The 15,300-nt window shown below is 37.2% G+C and overlaps 1 protein-coding gene across 1 annotated transcript in view; it reads left to right on the top strand.

Moving 5' to 3' along the window:
* ETNK1 (ethanolamine kinase 1) overlaps positions 1–12,687 on the top strand; it is a 29,685-nt gene extending 16,998 nt beyond the window's left edge. The window contains exons 5-8 of the mRNA XM_056512722.1: positions 802–885; positions 2,550–2,710; positions 4,689–4,762; positions 5,845–12,687. Of these exons, the coding sequence (XP_056368697.1) occupies positions 802–885; positions 2,550–2,710; positions 4,689–4,762; positions 5,845–5,917 (392 nt within the window). The 3' untranslated portion in view covers positions 5,918–12,687. The remainder of the gene's footprint in view (positions 1–801; positions 886–2,549; positions 2,711–4,688; positions 4,763–5,844) is intronic.
* The last annotated feature ends 2,613 nt before the right edge of the window (positions 12,688–15,300 follow it).

Here is a 15,300-nt window from a genome sequence, read left to right on the forward strand (position 1 = left end):
TTTCTGATTTTTTTTTTTTTTTTTTTTTTAGTAATGTTGCTGGTTTCCCTTAAAATACAAGAGCTCTAGTTTTACCTAATCCATCTTGTTTATATTTTGACTGTTTTATGTGCCGTAGACATACTTGAACGGCTTCAATGCGTTTTCCCCAGCTTCACTGCAGGCAAATATAATTTGGAAACGTTTGAAGCTGTGTTTTGCTGCTTTATCAACCCTTGTTTACAGAATGCTACATAGTTTGGTAGCATTGGGAACCTTATTACATGAACATGATTGTCTGATAGTTTCTCAAGGCTACTTGAATCCAGCTTAACAAAACAGCAATTAAGAATAATCTTGCTTTGTAGGAATGGCTGAGGAAGCAGGAAGTATCAGCATGTTGTGATGTGTTAGTTCACTGTGGCTGCGTATTTGTGTAAGAATTAACAGGACTGTTATTTTTTTATGTCAGGAGAAATTGATCTGCTATTTCTACATGAAGTTTAAATAAAGATTATGCTACTGTACTTCTCCTTTTGAGAGCAAAGGAGGCCCTCGTGTGGTAGAAGTTAAAATTGAAATTCTCCTAGTCAGACTTGAAGCAGAGATAATTTTAAGATCTAAATTTAAGAGCTTTCCTGAATGAATATTTACTCATAAAAATCTCATATTGTAGAAGTCACAGCCATACCCTGAAATGTCTGAGTGCACACAACTGGGTTTGTGGTTTGTTTTTCCCAAAAATCTTCAAAGGACACCAAAGGATTAGGGCTGTTACTTGCTTTGATCTGGACTCTAATGTTGCTGCTGTCTCTCACATAGGTGATGTGCAGTTCATAGACTATGAGTACTCTGGGTACAACTACTTGGCTTATGACATTGGAAATCACTTCAATGAATTTGCAGGTAAGAATTGGGTTTCTGAGGCAAAAGTTGACTGGTTTTAACTAAAAGCCCACACAAACCAATTTTCGTGCATTCTTTTTTTTTGTTTGTATATCTAGTTGCATGCTTACAGCTGTCAGCTCACGGTATCAGAATATCTTGGTGTCTTATTTTGCAGGCCAGTTATGCCCTTCATTTACAGGTCTTCCAACACAGAAATGGAAACATCATGACCTAAGTTCTAATATAATTAGATAAGTTCTAAGAACACGCAGCTTTCACCCTGTCCTTCTGTGAAGTGACACAGCAGAGAGAGCCCATTCTAGTGAAATACTGTGGGTATCACACTAGAGGTATATGTATTGACAATATTCTGTGTGGTTCCACAGTGCCAAAAGGCAGGGTTATGTTTCTTGGTGGTTTTGAACATGTGTGCCAAGTACTTGGTCTGTCTTAAAATGGAAAATAAAGGCTAAGATTGTGTTATAGGAAAAAGGTGGGATTTTGGGAGTATGATGTTTTTAGATTAACTTATTAACTAGTTCAAATTTTTATGGTGAATGCCCATTCCACTTTGTCCATAAGGGAGAAATTACCTCAAGTGTATGCTGTATAATTTCAGAGCCAGCAGGGAAAACCTACATAATGATTAGAGCAGGTAGAAGGCACAGTGTGGTGAAATGAAGAGCCTTATTCTACCAGTTCCTTCACAAAAAATATTAAGTTTAGATAACTTTAAAAAAAAGTGTGCTTGGTAATTTGAGTTGTGTAATTGGCAATTTAAATATTTGGAAAGCAAGTTAAATTATTTAGCAAAATAATATTTGAAAGCTTGATTTTTTTTCATCCTATACTTCTGAAATGTAACTACATAAATATGAAGAATAAATACACTAATACATTTTTTGCATATGAAGACTAGTTGTGCTTCACTTTTATTCTCTGTCTATCCAGTAAAAATCTGAATTATTTTTTTAAGCTAAATTTATGTGTATCTAACACACTGAAGAGTTTAGGTGCTAGGGGATTGCAATGTTCGTAATATAAGAATTAATGAGAATTCCCAAAGTCACTAGGAGTGATAATGGAAGTGAACTGTCATCCAGGTTTGGGGCTTCTAGCAGACTCTCTAAAGCCTTGTGACCAAGCACTTCCAATATAGGAAGAAAAACAGGATAAAAATGGGTTATGAGCTCCTAATTCTACCAATGTCCTTGAAGGAGAGAAGCAGACTCATAATAAGTTTTTCTCAAATGTGAGCTTAGTGATAACTGGATATGCATCTGAATTTGGCTTGGGATGTTGTGGCATACAAGTCTCTTACCTTACAAAGTATGTAATATTTGATCTATTTGTGAGGGTTTTTGTTTCATAAAGCAAATACTTTTTCTTAAGCTTTTTCTCAAAGCCCAAGGTGTTGAATCCCAATATGCAAGCAGACTCTATCAGGCCAAACACATAAATTTGCAAGGTGGAACACTGATTTGTATGTGTATTCTTGCCAACATATAATTTATAAGGTCAGGTCCAAGGAAAAAGTGTGGTTATTTGTCCACATCACTCTGTGACTGTGTATTGGGTTGGGAAGGGGTACAGTAAAAGGCTACTAATGGTAGTACTAAAGGGTTTCTAATGGTCTTTTTATGCAACATGAGGTTCTAATAGGATTATTTTCTTTTTGCTAGGAGTAAATGAGGTAGACTACAGCCTTTATCCCAACAGGAAATTACAGGAGCAGTGGCTGAGATCTTACCTTGAGGCCTACAAAGAATATAAAGGATTTGGCACAGAAGTCAGTGAAAAAGAGGTTGAAGTTCTGTATGTCCAAGTCAATCAGTTTGCACTGGTAAGTAACAAACACTTGATTAGAATATTTTAAATTATACAGGGAAACCTGATATTCTTTGAACAAATGTAGCTGCTATTTTCTTGAGTTTAAATGTTGTGTCATGTAAAGAAAACTTCCGTAAGAAATAAAACTTTGCTGTTCTGTGGAAACTTGCTTCTCTGTTGTATATTAAATCTTATCTGTAGAATAGTCCTAGTGAAGGAGGCACTGCACATTCAGAAAACAAGGAGATGAGCTTTGGGTGAGGATTTCTGTTGGCTGTTACTTGGTCAGGAAAGTTTAAGTTGGCCACAGCTTATGGTGTGTCTTTGAACTTTTGCTTGTGGTAGGAAGATGGAAGAACAAGGTAGTGCTTCATGAAGAGTTATAAGCTTTAACCTTTTTAAAAATAAGATGATAACATTCTGTTAAACTAGAATATTTTTTGTTTTTGTTTTTGTTTTTTTTTTTTTTTGTTTTGCAGATCAATAGGTCACTCTAGAGTCTCTTGCTGACCTTGTTTTGCCTAGATGACATGATGGGAAATGTTACAGCAAAAGGGCTTGTGGTTTTTTTTTTTCTTATGAAGAATAACATTCCCAGTTATTTGTAGGAGGACTAAGGCTAAAGTAGCTACTTTGGCCTTATTTTAATCCTCTTTCCTATTAATTCAAGCACACCTCTGTTACTGTAATACCCTCAGTTTTCTGGCAAAAGCTGCTGGTTGTAGTGAGGAAGTATAGTTAACAGGAAGATGATTATTAAGCTTTAAAAACAATTGCTTGTGTGCTGCTATTCTCTTAAAATGTTAGTTATTACTGTTAAATTCAGCTGTCCCATTCATTTAGGAAAGTTAGAGCTGTGATTAAGCAGGCTGGTGGTCTGTTTGAAAATATATAGCACTATTTTGTCAGTTTTAAACAATGGTCATAGTAATGTTTAAGAGGATAGAGTTGTGTTTAGAGAACAGGTTAGGACTTGCCTGTAGACTACCCCTGATGCACAAACACTGTGTGGCTCTTGTCAGCTCATGTGGGAAACTTTGTTAAGGGAAAACTTGACATAAAGTTAGTGGCTGTTGATGTAAAATGATGAACTGCAACTCTCTGGCAAAGTTATCTGAACTAGAGATACAAGATTCACATGGACACAGATTAGTTGCTGTTTGAGTTATTTTCAGGTGTGTCCGTGGATGTCTACTAAATTCCTGGTCAAGTGTTGCATGCAAGCTTCAGGAAGCTTGGTAATTAATATGAGCAGTCATTTCCTGAAGCTCCAAGTCTGTCACTTGCAACCTGGATGTCCAGAAATGTCTTCCACAAAGAAGCTTGGCTTATGGCCATTACATGCTCATTTTGAAGGATGTTAACAGCCATATCATTATATAGCTTCATTATACAATCCATACTTCCAAACTGAAAGTGCACAGAGGCCTCCAGACTACTTATCTGGACTCTTAATGGAAGCAAGTCTGGAAGAGATGAGCAATTTGTGTAAATGCTGATGAATTAGAGGTTTTCTTAGAACATTACATGTCTCTTTGTCCAAGTCAGCAGTGAAAGTGAGTATAATTATAGAGGTCTAAGGGTGTAATTGAAAATTCAAAAGGAATTTCCTGTTTGCAGTAGAGTTCAATACATGTGGAATAATAGAAATTTAATTAGCAGCCATAGGTGGTAGTTACATTTCTGTGCACTTTTTTAGCATGGTGTATATAGTCATACAACAATCTACTTAATAGGTGACATAGTTTATAAATCCAACATTGTTTGACACATGGGGAATTACACTTCAATGGATTTCTTTGTCTGCTTGTGAGTATTTTATTCTATAATACTGCTTATAAATCTCTCTGGTAAAGAGAGATCAAATAACTTTACAAAAAGATTGGCTTTTGATGTTCTGTTATAGCTAAAGTTTTGTGTCTGTGAGAATATGTTTGCATGTTAGATTTAAGACAAGGTTAATTTTTTGCTGCTAATTTTTTTTGTTTCAGGCTTCACACTTCTTTTGGGGATTGTGGGCTCTTATTCAAGCCAAATATTCCACCATTGATTTTGATTTTCTAGGGTAAGTGTGCTTGCTATGTGCAGTCATGGAATACTAGAGGGTGGAATGGACTTGTGGGGCCATTTAGTCCAAAGCCCCAGCTATCAGAAACTGAGATCTGAGCAACACACCTGACCTCTCTGATCATACAATAAAACCCTTCAATTTTAAGGGAAAACAAGGCAGTAAAAGCTGTCTGTCAGTGTTTTTTGTTGCTGTAAGTTCTCTAAATTATGTGCCCTTGTGCTAAAACACATGGTTTGCAAGCAAGGAGCATAATACTTTTTGGGTATTAAGTGTTTTTTTTTTTCTTGGGAGACAAAGGCATATAAGCCAAAGTTGGTCAGTGAGTTGTGCTGCCTATCAGATGCAAGATCTACATTTCCATCAGTGAGAATCAAAGATAGTATAAAAGAGCTTGATTACTTATTGCATGGAGTGTTGATCCTGGAAGTTGCTATTCTTGTTTTAAAGAGTCTTTGTGACTCCAATGAATGTTAAGTTCTGTTTCAGGTAGATACCTGTGTCTTTGGCCATTTTAAAATGGTCTTTCATGGCAACAAGCAGAGGAATTAATTTCTCTGTTGGGGACTGAAAAAGGTGATAAAATACATTATTTTACCTGGCAAAAGGTCCCACTTCAGAATTTTTGCACTGACTAAGCCAGTTTACTGGGCTTAATTATGTCATTTTTGTGAATAAGAGCGATGTGGATTTCTTAATTATCTCAGGCTACAGAGCCTGGCAGTCACCACTAGATGGAGTGAAAACACCAGTGATAAACCCCAAAAAATTGTCAGCTTTGGCACATTTATTTTAACCATCAAGATAAAATTTCTGTAGCATTGTAGTTGTTGGACAGTCCATTAAGAACAATTAAGCACTACACCACTATTACCTTTGATAATCTTGGAGCATCATTTCTTTTGCAAGCTGGGGTTGTGGCGGTGATATCATTGCTCTCCTTTGGCAGCTGCTAAGAGTCAGTTTTGGAAACAGGTTGCTGGGGTCAGTGGAATTTTGACTTGTCCTACTTAGCATTGCTGTTGTCATGTGAAGAGTTAGCTGTTCCTAACCTGGAATATCTCTCTCCCTTTGACCAGGTATGCAATTGTTCGGTTTAACCAGTATTTCAAAATGAAACTGGAGGTCATGACGTTAACTCTTCCTGAGTAATGAAGAGGAGGACTCTTACCAAGTGGATAGACAACCCCTGAATCTTTTCTGAGAACAGATACTGGAAAAAAAGCTAAACATTTGTTGAAGTGCTGTAATGCTCACTTGGTGGTTCTTGCTTTATAAATAATGCCTCTAGACAGTCCTTCAATGTTAAATTTATTATGAAGAACATACGTACTGCTGTTGATATAAAACAGATTAGAAACTTGCTAAATCTATAAAAAGTTGTAGAAATGGCAAATTAATCCTTCTTTGTAATTTAACATATGTTGTATGTGAATTATTTATTATACGTTTAACATGATTCCGTTGCTGCTTTCATCAGTTTTTGTTAAAGTTGGGTGCAGACAGTGAAGTTGTTCCAAAGGATTCATTTAACAACTTATTTTATTCAAGTTGCATTCACTTACGCTAAAGAAGACATGTCAGAGACAATTCTTATTTTAGAGGCCTATGAGCAAAAGGAGTGACAATAGGCTTGTGAGATCTCTAGTGTGGTATAGCTAGGGAGAAGGGTTAGGATGATCTTTATTTTTACCCCTTTTTTTTAAAGGTAGCTTTCCATATGATGGTACTTTTCTTTTGCACAAGAATCAAGCAGCTTGTTGAAATGATAAACAACATTTTGATTTTTTTTTTTTGGTCTAGATTGAGCTGTAGAAATGTTCAGGTTCTGTGACCACAAGATTCTCTGAGGATATTGTGCCAATTGCTGGTGTTAGGTGGACAGCCTGCCATCTTTAACTTCTGTAGGAAAGCTGCTTGTTTATTAAGTGTACTCTTAAAATCAAAAGACCACTATTCCAAATCTCTCTTCTTTTTTGAAACTTGATTCTAGATTTGGATACTATTCTGGTGTCTGTCTGTTGTGCTCCAGTGACAGAATGGACTGTTGGACTGGAGATAGGAGAGCAGAGATCCTGTTGCACTGGGGAGCAAGACACAGGTTTACAGTTCCTGTATTGATGACAACTTTCTTCTTTGTCATCTTCTAACCTTGGACTCTTAAGACTTAAATGCCTGGTCCTGTAGTTGTGCAGATTGTGGTATGTCTGGTGGTTCTTTTTTTTTTTTTCTGTCAGCAAATTGCTTTTCAAAGCCTCCAGTTTGAAGGACAGTATGGAAAAGTGTATGATTTGAGCAATGAGGCTTTGGTATTATCACACACTTCTTATTTCTTAAAGCTGTTATACCAAGAATGGTCTGGATTGCAAAATGTTAACTGAACATGTTTACCTAATGGTACAATGCAAAAGTTTGTGTGGAAAAGAGGCTTTAACTCCGAAAGGGAGGATTGGATTGGAGGGCAGGAGATGGGAAGGAACCCATAGCAGAAGACTCAAGCCCAGCGGTGCAGTTTGGGGCTAGGCAGGCATGAACTTGACTGATGAAAAACTGCACTTTGGTCACATAAGTGCCCACATGTACAAAGTCTGTGCATGTGCGTGAGCACATGCAAACCCAAACTTATGTGAGGAGTCTGTTGTACAGACTCCAGCAAAGATATTTATTCAAAATTGCTTTATGGCACATGGGAGTGTGTGTATGTGTGTATAGTATGTACACAAGTACATACATATGTGCTTTACGAAAGCTTTGGAGTGATTCAAGACTAAGAAAATTAATGTGAATGACAGATCTTCACCAATAAAGACCATTTCCAATGGTATCCTGTTGTTTTACAAAAGCACGGTTTAGGATTTATTTTTCTTCTTGTTTATATTAATCTCTGTTTCAATTTTATTTTTATTCAGTCAAAACCTTTAGAATCTTTATACAAATGGGAAAACTGGGATTTTTTTTTTTTTTTTTTTTGTAACTTGAAATGAGGTAACCATTTTCATTAGCTGGAGGCTACTATACAGGACAAACTCTCTTTGATTTGAAACAAATAGCTAAAATAGACATTTATAATTTACTTTGTAGCAGTTATCAAGGATGTTGCTAGAGCTCATGAAGGCGCTGAAGACCCTTAACCTTTTGTACTTTCTCCCTATGAACTTTATTGATATTTGATGAATAATACCCTGCTGTCCTGTATTTCCTTTAAGTTCAGCAAGATGTCCTTGGAACTAAGATTGCTAAAGATTTTTGAACTCTTTGTTACTATTTTCTTCCAAGGAGTGACGTTATTTCTGACAGCATTGCTTTGTACTTACAAAATACTTTGAAAGAAGGCTGTGAAGTTCATTTGGTCTTGGGAAATCCAACATTTGACAGATCCTAAGTTTCCCATTGGCTTGCAAAACACATTCCCTTTTCAGGTACCAGTACTACTTAGGTTTGGAGTTACTGTAATTTTTGTCAGTAGTATTTTTGTTTGTATAGCTCAAGTAGCAATAACTGCAGGAGTGGAAGTTTGCTTCCGCAGAACCAAAGCTTTTTCTGAGTGCAGCTCAGTCTTATCCTTGTGGAGTGAATCCTGTAAAAGCACTTTGAAGCAGGTAGCAAATAGTCCAAGTTTTTCCTGAGCCACTTTGAAGGAGCACAAGGACTGTCACAGGTTACAGTGGTTGACTTTGCAGTACTGGTCAAGGCTTTAAGTTTGCACGTTGGAATTCACTTCAGTCACTTCAAAACTGCTCTGTATCAGCTTTCTCTCAAGAGAAATGCAGGTTAAATCCATTTGTGATCAGCTCTAAGGAAATACTGTAGAACATCTCCCAAAATGAAATGCCAGTTACCCTGAGCCTTGTTCCACATCTGTTTGAGCCAGTAGCACTCGGATATCCTTGTTTCCTGAGGAATATCTGCAGATGCATTAAGTTGGAAGCAGTGATTTGCATTGCAGATGATAAGGTAGCTTGAAACTGTGAATACAGGACATTCTGAATGTAAGTTAAGTACTAGAGAACATGTACTTGTTTCACTTAATTTATCTCTGTCTCTGTAATAGCAACATGAAGATATTTGAAGTAGGACAAAAAAATGACTGAGCTCTAGAAACATCCTGTAGTAGTTTTGACTGTGACTTGCCAAGAAGATACTCTGTTGCCTTTGTTAAGCTAAGGGCATGAATGCCAAAATTATTAATTCTTTCTGTAGTTAAAGCTATATTGTAAATATGTAGAGGATTATTAATCTGGGCATTCTTGCAGAAATAGCATCAAGTCAATAGACTGTAGTGGCCTGGTTGCTTTTGTAAAGCAGAATAGTGTAATTTTTTTTTTTTTTCCTCCTCTTTTCTGCAGTCAGATCTGGCTAATCCAGGCCTAATTTCTTAGGTTGCCGAAGCACTGAAGATTTCTGAATGGTCACTAGTCTTCTGTCACATAATTTTAAATACCTTTCTTGACACTTGTTGATTTGCTTTTTAAAAGAACGTACGAAATTTGCATTAACCAGGTCTGACTGAACGTGTATATACAACAGTGTAAATAACCATTTGTAAATTAGTGTGAATTGTACTCTACCTTGCGTTTATGGACTTGTGTATTGCATTGTATTCTCTCCTATTTTGTAGAAATCTTGATGTAAAGAAGAAATCTAACTCTGTGTGCAGACTCCTTTTGTTAAATTGATTTATAATGGAGCATAGTACTTTCATGTTAAGATATTCATTTATAGCCTTAGACACCCAGTGTCTTTTTTTCCCCCATTAGTTTTTTGAAATTTTGCTCTTGGGAATGATTCTGGGAATAAAGAGATTTATACAGGATTTAGAATAAGAGAAAATCTGTTCTCATAATAGGGCAAACCATGTGTCAGAGGTATATGCAGTACCAGTGGGATAGGGAAAGGTGTTAAGATTGTTAATTTAAACTTCCAAAAATTTCCTATACATTATTGAATGCTGTTGATTTCTAAACTAAGGGTGTTGGATTGAAGCACTCCTGAAGTGTGTGCTGCCATGGGGACACTGCTTGAGCTAGCTGTGATAGGAGTCTTTCAAATGCTCTTGGTGAATATAGCCTTCTAATAGGATTAGTTGCTAATTTGTAAGTGCTTATACTGTGCCCAAATCACTCATATGGTTCTGTCAATTAATTTACCTCAACACTAGAACTATTGGTACCCCTTTAGAATATTTAAAACTTATAGCTGAGATATTTTCCTTATGTGTGATTCCCTCCCCTTCCTCCTTGTGCCCACAACCCTACTTCTTTTAGGATTAACATGAATCGAAAAATCTTCCTTTCCATACTTGGTTTATCACTATGTCCTTTTGGATTAAAATTATATTCTGCATTGTCAGTACATGACTTCTCTTTTTTTGTATAAAAACTCCCTTTCTGAAGAGGCCTTTAATTTAACCTTGGAAACATAGACATAATGAAGGTTAGTTTTTTCCCTGACTGAATTTCATCACTGTTGCCTTTCACTGTCTGTTATGAACTCCATAGTGTCCTTCAAGCTGTTAGTTTATTCTTCTCACTGGTGTATTTAATACCTCAGCTGGAAAATTCTGGTTTGTAAATCTTGTTCTCCATCTGACAAATTGATCTTGATGCAGTTTGTACAACCTCTCAGCCTTACCTGTGGTGATACTTGAGGTTACAAAGGTCATGGGAAGTGAGTTTATCCAAGAAGTACTAGTCAAGAGGAGGGATGGGCTTGGTAAATGTAAGTAAAAGGAAATCACTCACTCAGTAGCTCAAGTTTTTGCTGTAGCAAGGTATTGAATATGCTTGTTTACTCTCATGGTTTAAGGACAAGAGTGAATTATAAAGGTTAAAGTTTGTTTCAGAATGAAGTTCAGATTTTTTTTTTTTAAAGCCTTTGGTAGGTAACAGAAGCTTACAAATACTCTTGTTATTCATACCAAAATAAATCTTAAAATTGGGTAACTTTTTGACTAAATAAAACTTTGTTCTAAACTGCAGTGACATTACAATCTCGTGTTTGGGGCAGTCCTTCATGTAGTTAACAGAGCAGGTTGACCCTGTCTCACGTCTGTTTTATTGTTGTGTGGTTGTGTGTCCCTTGTTTTCATGGTTTTTGTTATTTGTTGTGTTCTAAGACTGCTGCACTTGGCAGCTGTCTGTCAACTTCCACACCAAGGAAATTGTAATTATGGTAGTGGAGCAGAAAGCGTTTTTTTCAGCCCTTAAGGGAAACGCAAAGCTGATATGGACCAGTCTTGCAGATGATTTTTCCTCCCTCTTTATGACTTTGAGGGGCAAACTAATGATTTTCAATAGCTGTGAAAGATTGGAAAAACCAAAACCTTTGAGCTTGTGCAAGGTAGATGTTCTGTTAGCCAAACACAGGATCTTTAGGAAAGGGGCTCTCAACAGTGAGAAATCACACCATTCCAGATGGAATGTGTTGGATTTCACCAGACTTTGTGGCTTATTTTCCTTCCCACTGAAGGTCTCTGTGTGCACAGGCTGATTGGAAGGAGGTGCTCCATCCAAGTGAAGTGCTGAGTCACTGGAAAAGGCATTGTTTGATTTTTAATTTTTTTTTTTTTTTTTTCTTTTAAAGTGACTTTTACAGTTAGTCTGATCTGTAGAGATTGTGTAATTAGGAAACCTGTCAACCTGGGAAGAGAGGGAAGAGACTGTTAAAAAATAATTTCTACAAAAGGAAGCACCTTTGTAGCTGATTAGTTTGCAATACATTGTATTTTGGGCTTTTCTGAGTATTTAATAGTGTGGATGGTGGTCTGCACTGAATTCTTCCATAAAGGGTTTTATTACTGTGGGAAATGTCAGAAAACTGACTGGGATGGCTCTGAAGACCACTGGGATCTTAGATGGCCAGATGTCACCAGATGACCAAATTTTTAGTTCAAGGTTTCGCACTCTGTGCAGCCTTCTAAAGTTGCCAAGCTGCTATCACAGTTTCCCTGTCATGTGAAATTTAATTCATGGACTTCCCAAATATCTTTGATTTGATGTTGATAGAGAGATAACACTGTGGGAAACTTCATGGAAATGAAATAAAAAGGAAAGTAAAACAAGTTACTTGAAGTCTAACAAGCAAACTTTGACACTAAATGCTGAAATAACTTAGGGTCCTGCACCAGCCTATTTTTGTGGCGTTACAACTGTGTTTTTCTTCTATTAAGTGGTTTTGGTTTTTTTCCCATGTAGAGACCCATGCAAAATGAAAGAGACCTTGGAAGAGAAACATGAAAAATATCATAGAAAATACAGCATGAACTGGAGAAAAAGTATATGTTTCTAAGTTTTTGGTCGTAATAGTTCTTAAGTGTTTTCAGAAAGTAAAGTGTTCAGTCTTCAGTGTGTAAAGGAGTTGTTTTTTGGTTTTTTTGGTAGCAAGTTTCCATTTACCATTTTGTATCACAGTGTGGTAGTCAATGCTGCAGCTTTGTACACAAGTGCTTCGAATAGTCTCAGCACAGAGAATGTATCCAATCTTTCTAAAGTCTGACTCCAAGTTAGAGCCATTGGTTCTAAGCCTCTTCACCAAAACCTTTTGAACACGTGCAGACACAGGGCCACAGCATATTAGTAATATATTCCATTTTGTGTCATTTTCTTCGTTAGTGCAGATTTTTTCAGTGTTTTTAAACACAAGTCCACTTGTGCCCTGTGAGTAAACTAAGCTCAGTTTATAAAAGAGCCTTTGTCATCTTCTAGCACTATCATCCCCCAAGAGTCCCCATGCCTCTTGTATGTTGTGGTGTTTAGGTGCATCATTTATTCATTGGAGTGAATTGTTTTTCTTTTGAGCTAAATGTGATTGAAACTATTCTAAGGCCTTCTACCACTGATTAAATGAAGTAATGTACCTTTCAAAGGGATTTATATTGTGTAAATAATTTCAAACTGCAACAATAAAGTTGGTTTCTAATGGCACTGTTAGTATATATTGTGATGACTTTGCTTTCCCCAGGTTTGAAAACTCTCAATACAGAATAGTCAAGACTTCTTAAAGGCTTTCACTTGTGTCCAAATGCATACCTCTCCATGGGATTGACAATGCAGCTGAAAATAAATATTTTGAGCCAGAATTTGGCTTGCACAAATCAATCTGTTAACAATTTTGCATATTAAATAGGCTTTGGTCATTGTCTGCTGAAATTTAGTGTAGGAGACAGGAATTAGATGGAACATGGCTGTCAGGAGGGATCGCTGTCATTGAGGAAAAGGAGGAAAGCATGAAAAGTTAGGGCTGTACTGAAGTTTAATTTATGCCTCATAAGTGCTGTATTAACTCTGGGGGACCATTTTATAGGCTGATTGAATGTGAAAATAAGCTCTGCATCCAGTGCCAGTGGCACAGGGTTGGATACTTGCTTGCAGATCAACTGGAATGTGTTCAAGGCCAGATTGGATGGGGCTCCAAGCAACCTGGGGCAGTAGAAAGTGTACCAGCCCATGGCAGGGAGTTGGAACTGGATGGCCTTTTAGGATTCCTTCAAACCATTCTATGATTTCAATTTATTAGAAAACACTCAGACTATGACTGGGCTTCTGGGGTTACTGAATTGCTGCTTAGAGCCAAGAGATGGTTTATCTCTGGCATCCACTGCCCAAATCCTCAAAGTTCCATGGAGAGGGCTAAGCTGTGGCTAATCATTGTTCACTTTTGTAGTTCAGTGGACAGGAGATCTGTGCTCATGAGTCAATCCAAAGTAACCTGCAATCTTTCTTTTCTTTCGTAAGTAAAAATCCTTCATTCACAGTTTGACCAGAAAATTCAGAGTAAGCTCTGACTGATATAGAAGTTGTCCATGGGAAGTAATGAGGTTTTTTAAGGCCACCTCAGAAAATAGGGTCCTGAATAAGTTTTTAGTTCTTCTGTAGATGAAGAACCAAGTAAAGACATGAAATAGGAGGGGAAACAATGGCATGTGTAGTGGACTTCAGTGCCTAGCATATTTAAATGTCAGCTAAATAAAGTTGTGCGCTCCCAGGAGTCTTCCTGAGTGGATTCAAAATAGCACATTTAGCCTTAATAACAATACAAAGCTGATTTTGGTTATTTAGGATGTTATCTACGACTAGTTTAATGTATTTAACATACATAGATACAGTAATTATATCTATATATGTTTCCTTCCCATTTCTTGTTAATATTCCCTACGACCAATCAGCAGTTTACCCTCATCCTGGTCTCTTGCTGTGCTGTTTAGAATAAAGTTGCTCATCTGGTTTTTAGATTTTTAGGAGTGTGAAAGGATCAATATATAAAATCGTTGAAGTAATAGTACTTACCTGAGAGGCCAAAGTTGATGTCTACTTGAAACTATTTTCTGGCTGACCAGGTGTTCTGTTAATTAATGAGAGTGATTTAAAGAGCACAGATGCCAATGGAAAGAATGGTCTTATTTTACTATGAATGTAAAGACAACACAAAAGTAAAATGATAGATCCTATAAAACTACACACTTGGCTTTCTCAACAATTAATCAAGGTAATGCACCTAATCATTAGTATTAGAGAGAGAGGGTAGTGATTGAGAAAGATAGGTACATCACCAATTGCCTAAATACCTTACCATCATCCTGAGTGCAGTCACTGGGGAGCCCTGTTTCACAGTGAGGACCTGGAGAACCCTTCCCAGCAATTGGGAAAATCCTACACAGTGCATCCACCCATAGGTGAGGTCTCCAAATTCACCCAGAAAGTGGGTCCAGCTTTTATAGGCCCCAATCAGCAAGTCAAAGTGACTTTATTGTATTTTTAGCTCAGAAGCTCCTGGGTCTGATGGCACACTTCCTGCCCAGCAGGGGCCAGGACTTGGCCAGAGCCCAGACCTTGAATGGGAGGATTTCCCCTAAAATACCTTACAAACAACTCTCTGTTCATGTCAGTTGAGAAAGTTTCTTAAAATGCTACATTTCTTGCAGATAACTATGCAAGGTTATACAGAGCTAGCATAAGCATCTTGTAATCTATTTTTAGCTAAATAATGGTATTAGTCACACAATACCCAGGATTCATCTTGTAAATCAACTCTGGCTGAGGCATGCTGCCCAGGGCAAGTTAGAAGCATGGCTTTTATTTTTCATCCTTCCTTTCCGTGGATATCTTTTTTTCCCCTGTGCTCAAGGAAATAAAGCAGAATGATAGACTCCAGCATTTACCCGCAGGTGGCAATGGAGCTGCAGGCTGTGTCTCATTGTTGGAGAAGCTTTTTTAAGACAGCACTTTTCTGTAGCACAGTGTGTCATACATTGAGTTAAACAGGAAAAAGGGTATTCTTTTATCTCTCAATGAGTTGCAGCCAAGATCTGTAATTGCCTTGCTCTTAATGTTGCATAACTTAGCAAGACTTAAGCCAAGCATTAATGAATTTCATCAGAACTTCATTTTTTAATGAGCATCATTAATCATTAGTCACGCATGCTACAACCTACACTTTTCTAAAGTGGGGCTTTGCCAATCCTGTTGCACTATAAAAACAGAATGTCCTCCCCAGGTTTTATCAGTGAAATAACAAGAAAAGACTGGAGATAGGGAGAC

The sequence above is a fragment of the Oenanthe melanoleuca genome, chromosome 1A (genome assembly GCF_029582105.1).
Source record: "Oenanthe melanoleuca isolate GR-GAL-2019-014 chromosome 1A, OMel1.0, whole genome shotgun sequence".
Taxonomy (NCBI): domain Eukaryota; kingdom Metazoa; phylum Chordata; class Aves; order Passeriformes; family Muscicapidae; genus Oenanthe; species Oenanthe melanoleuca.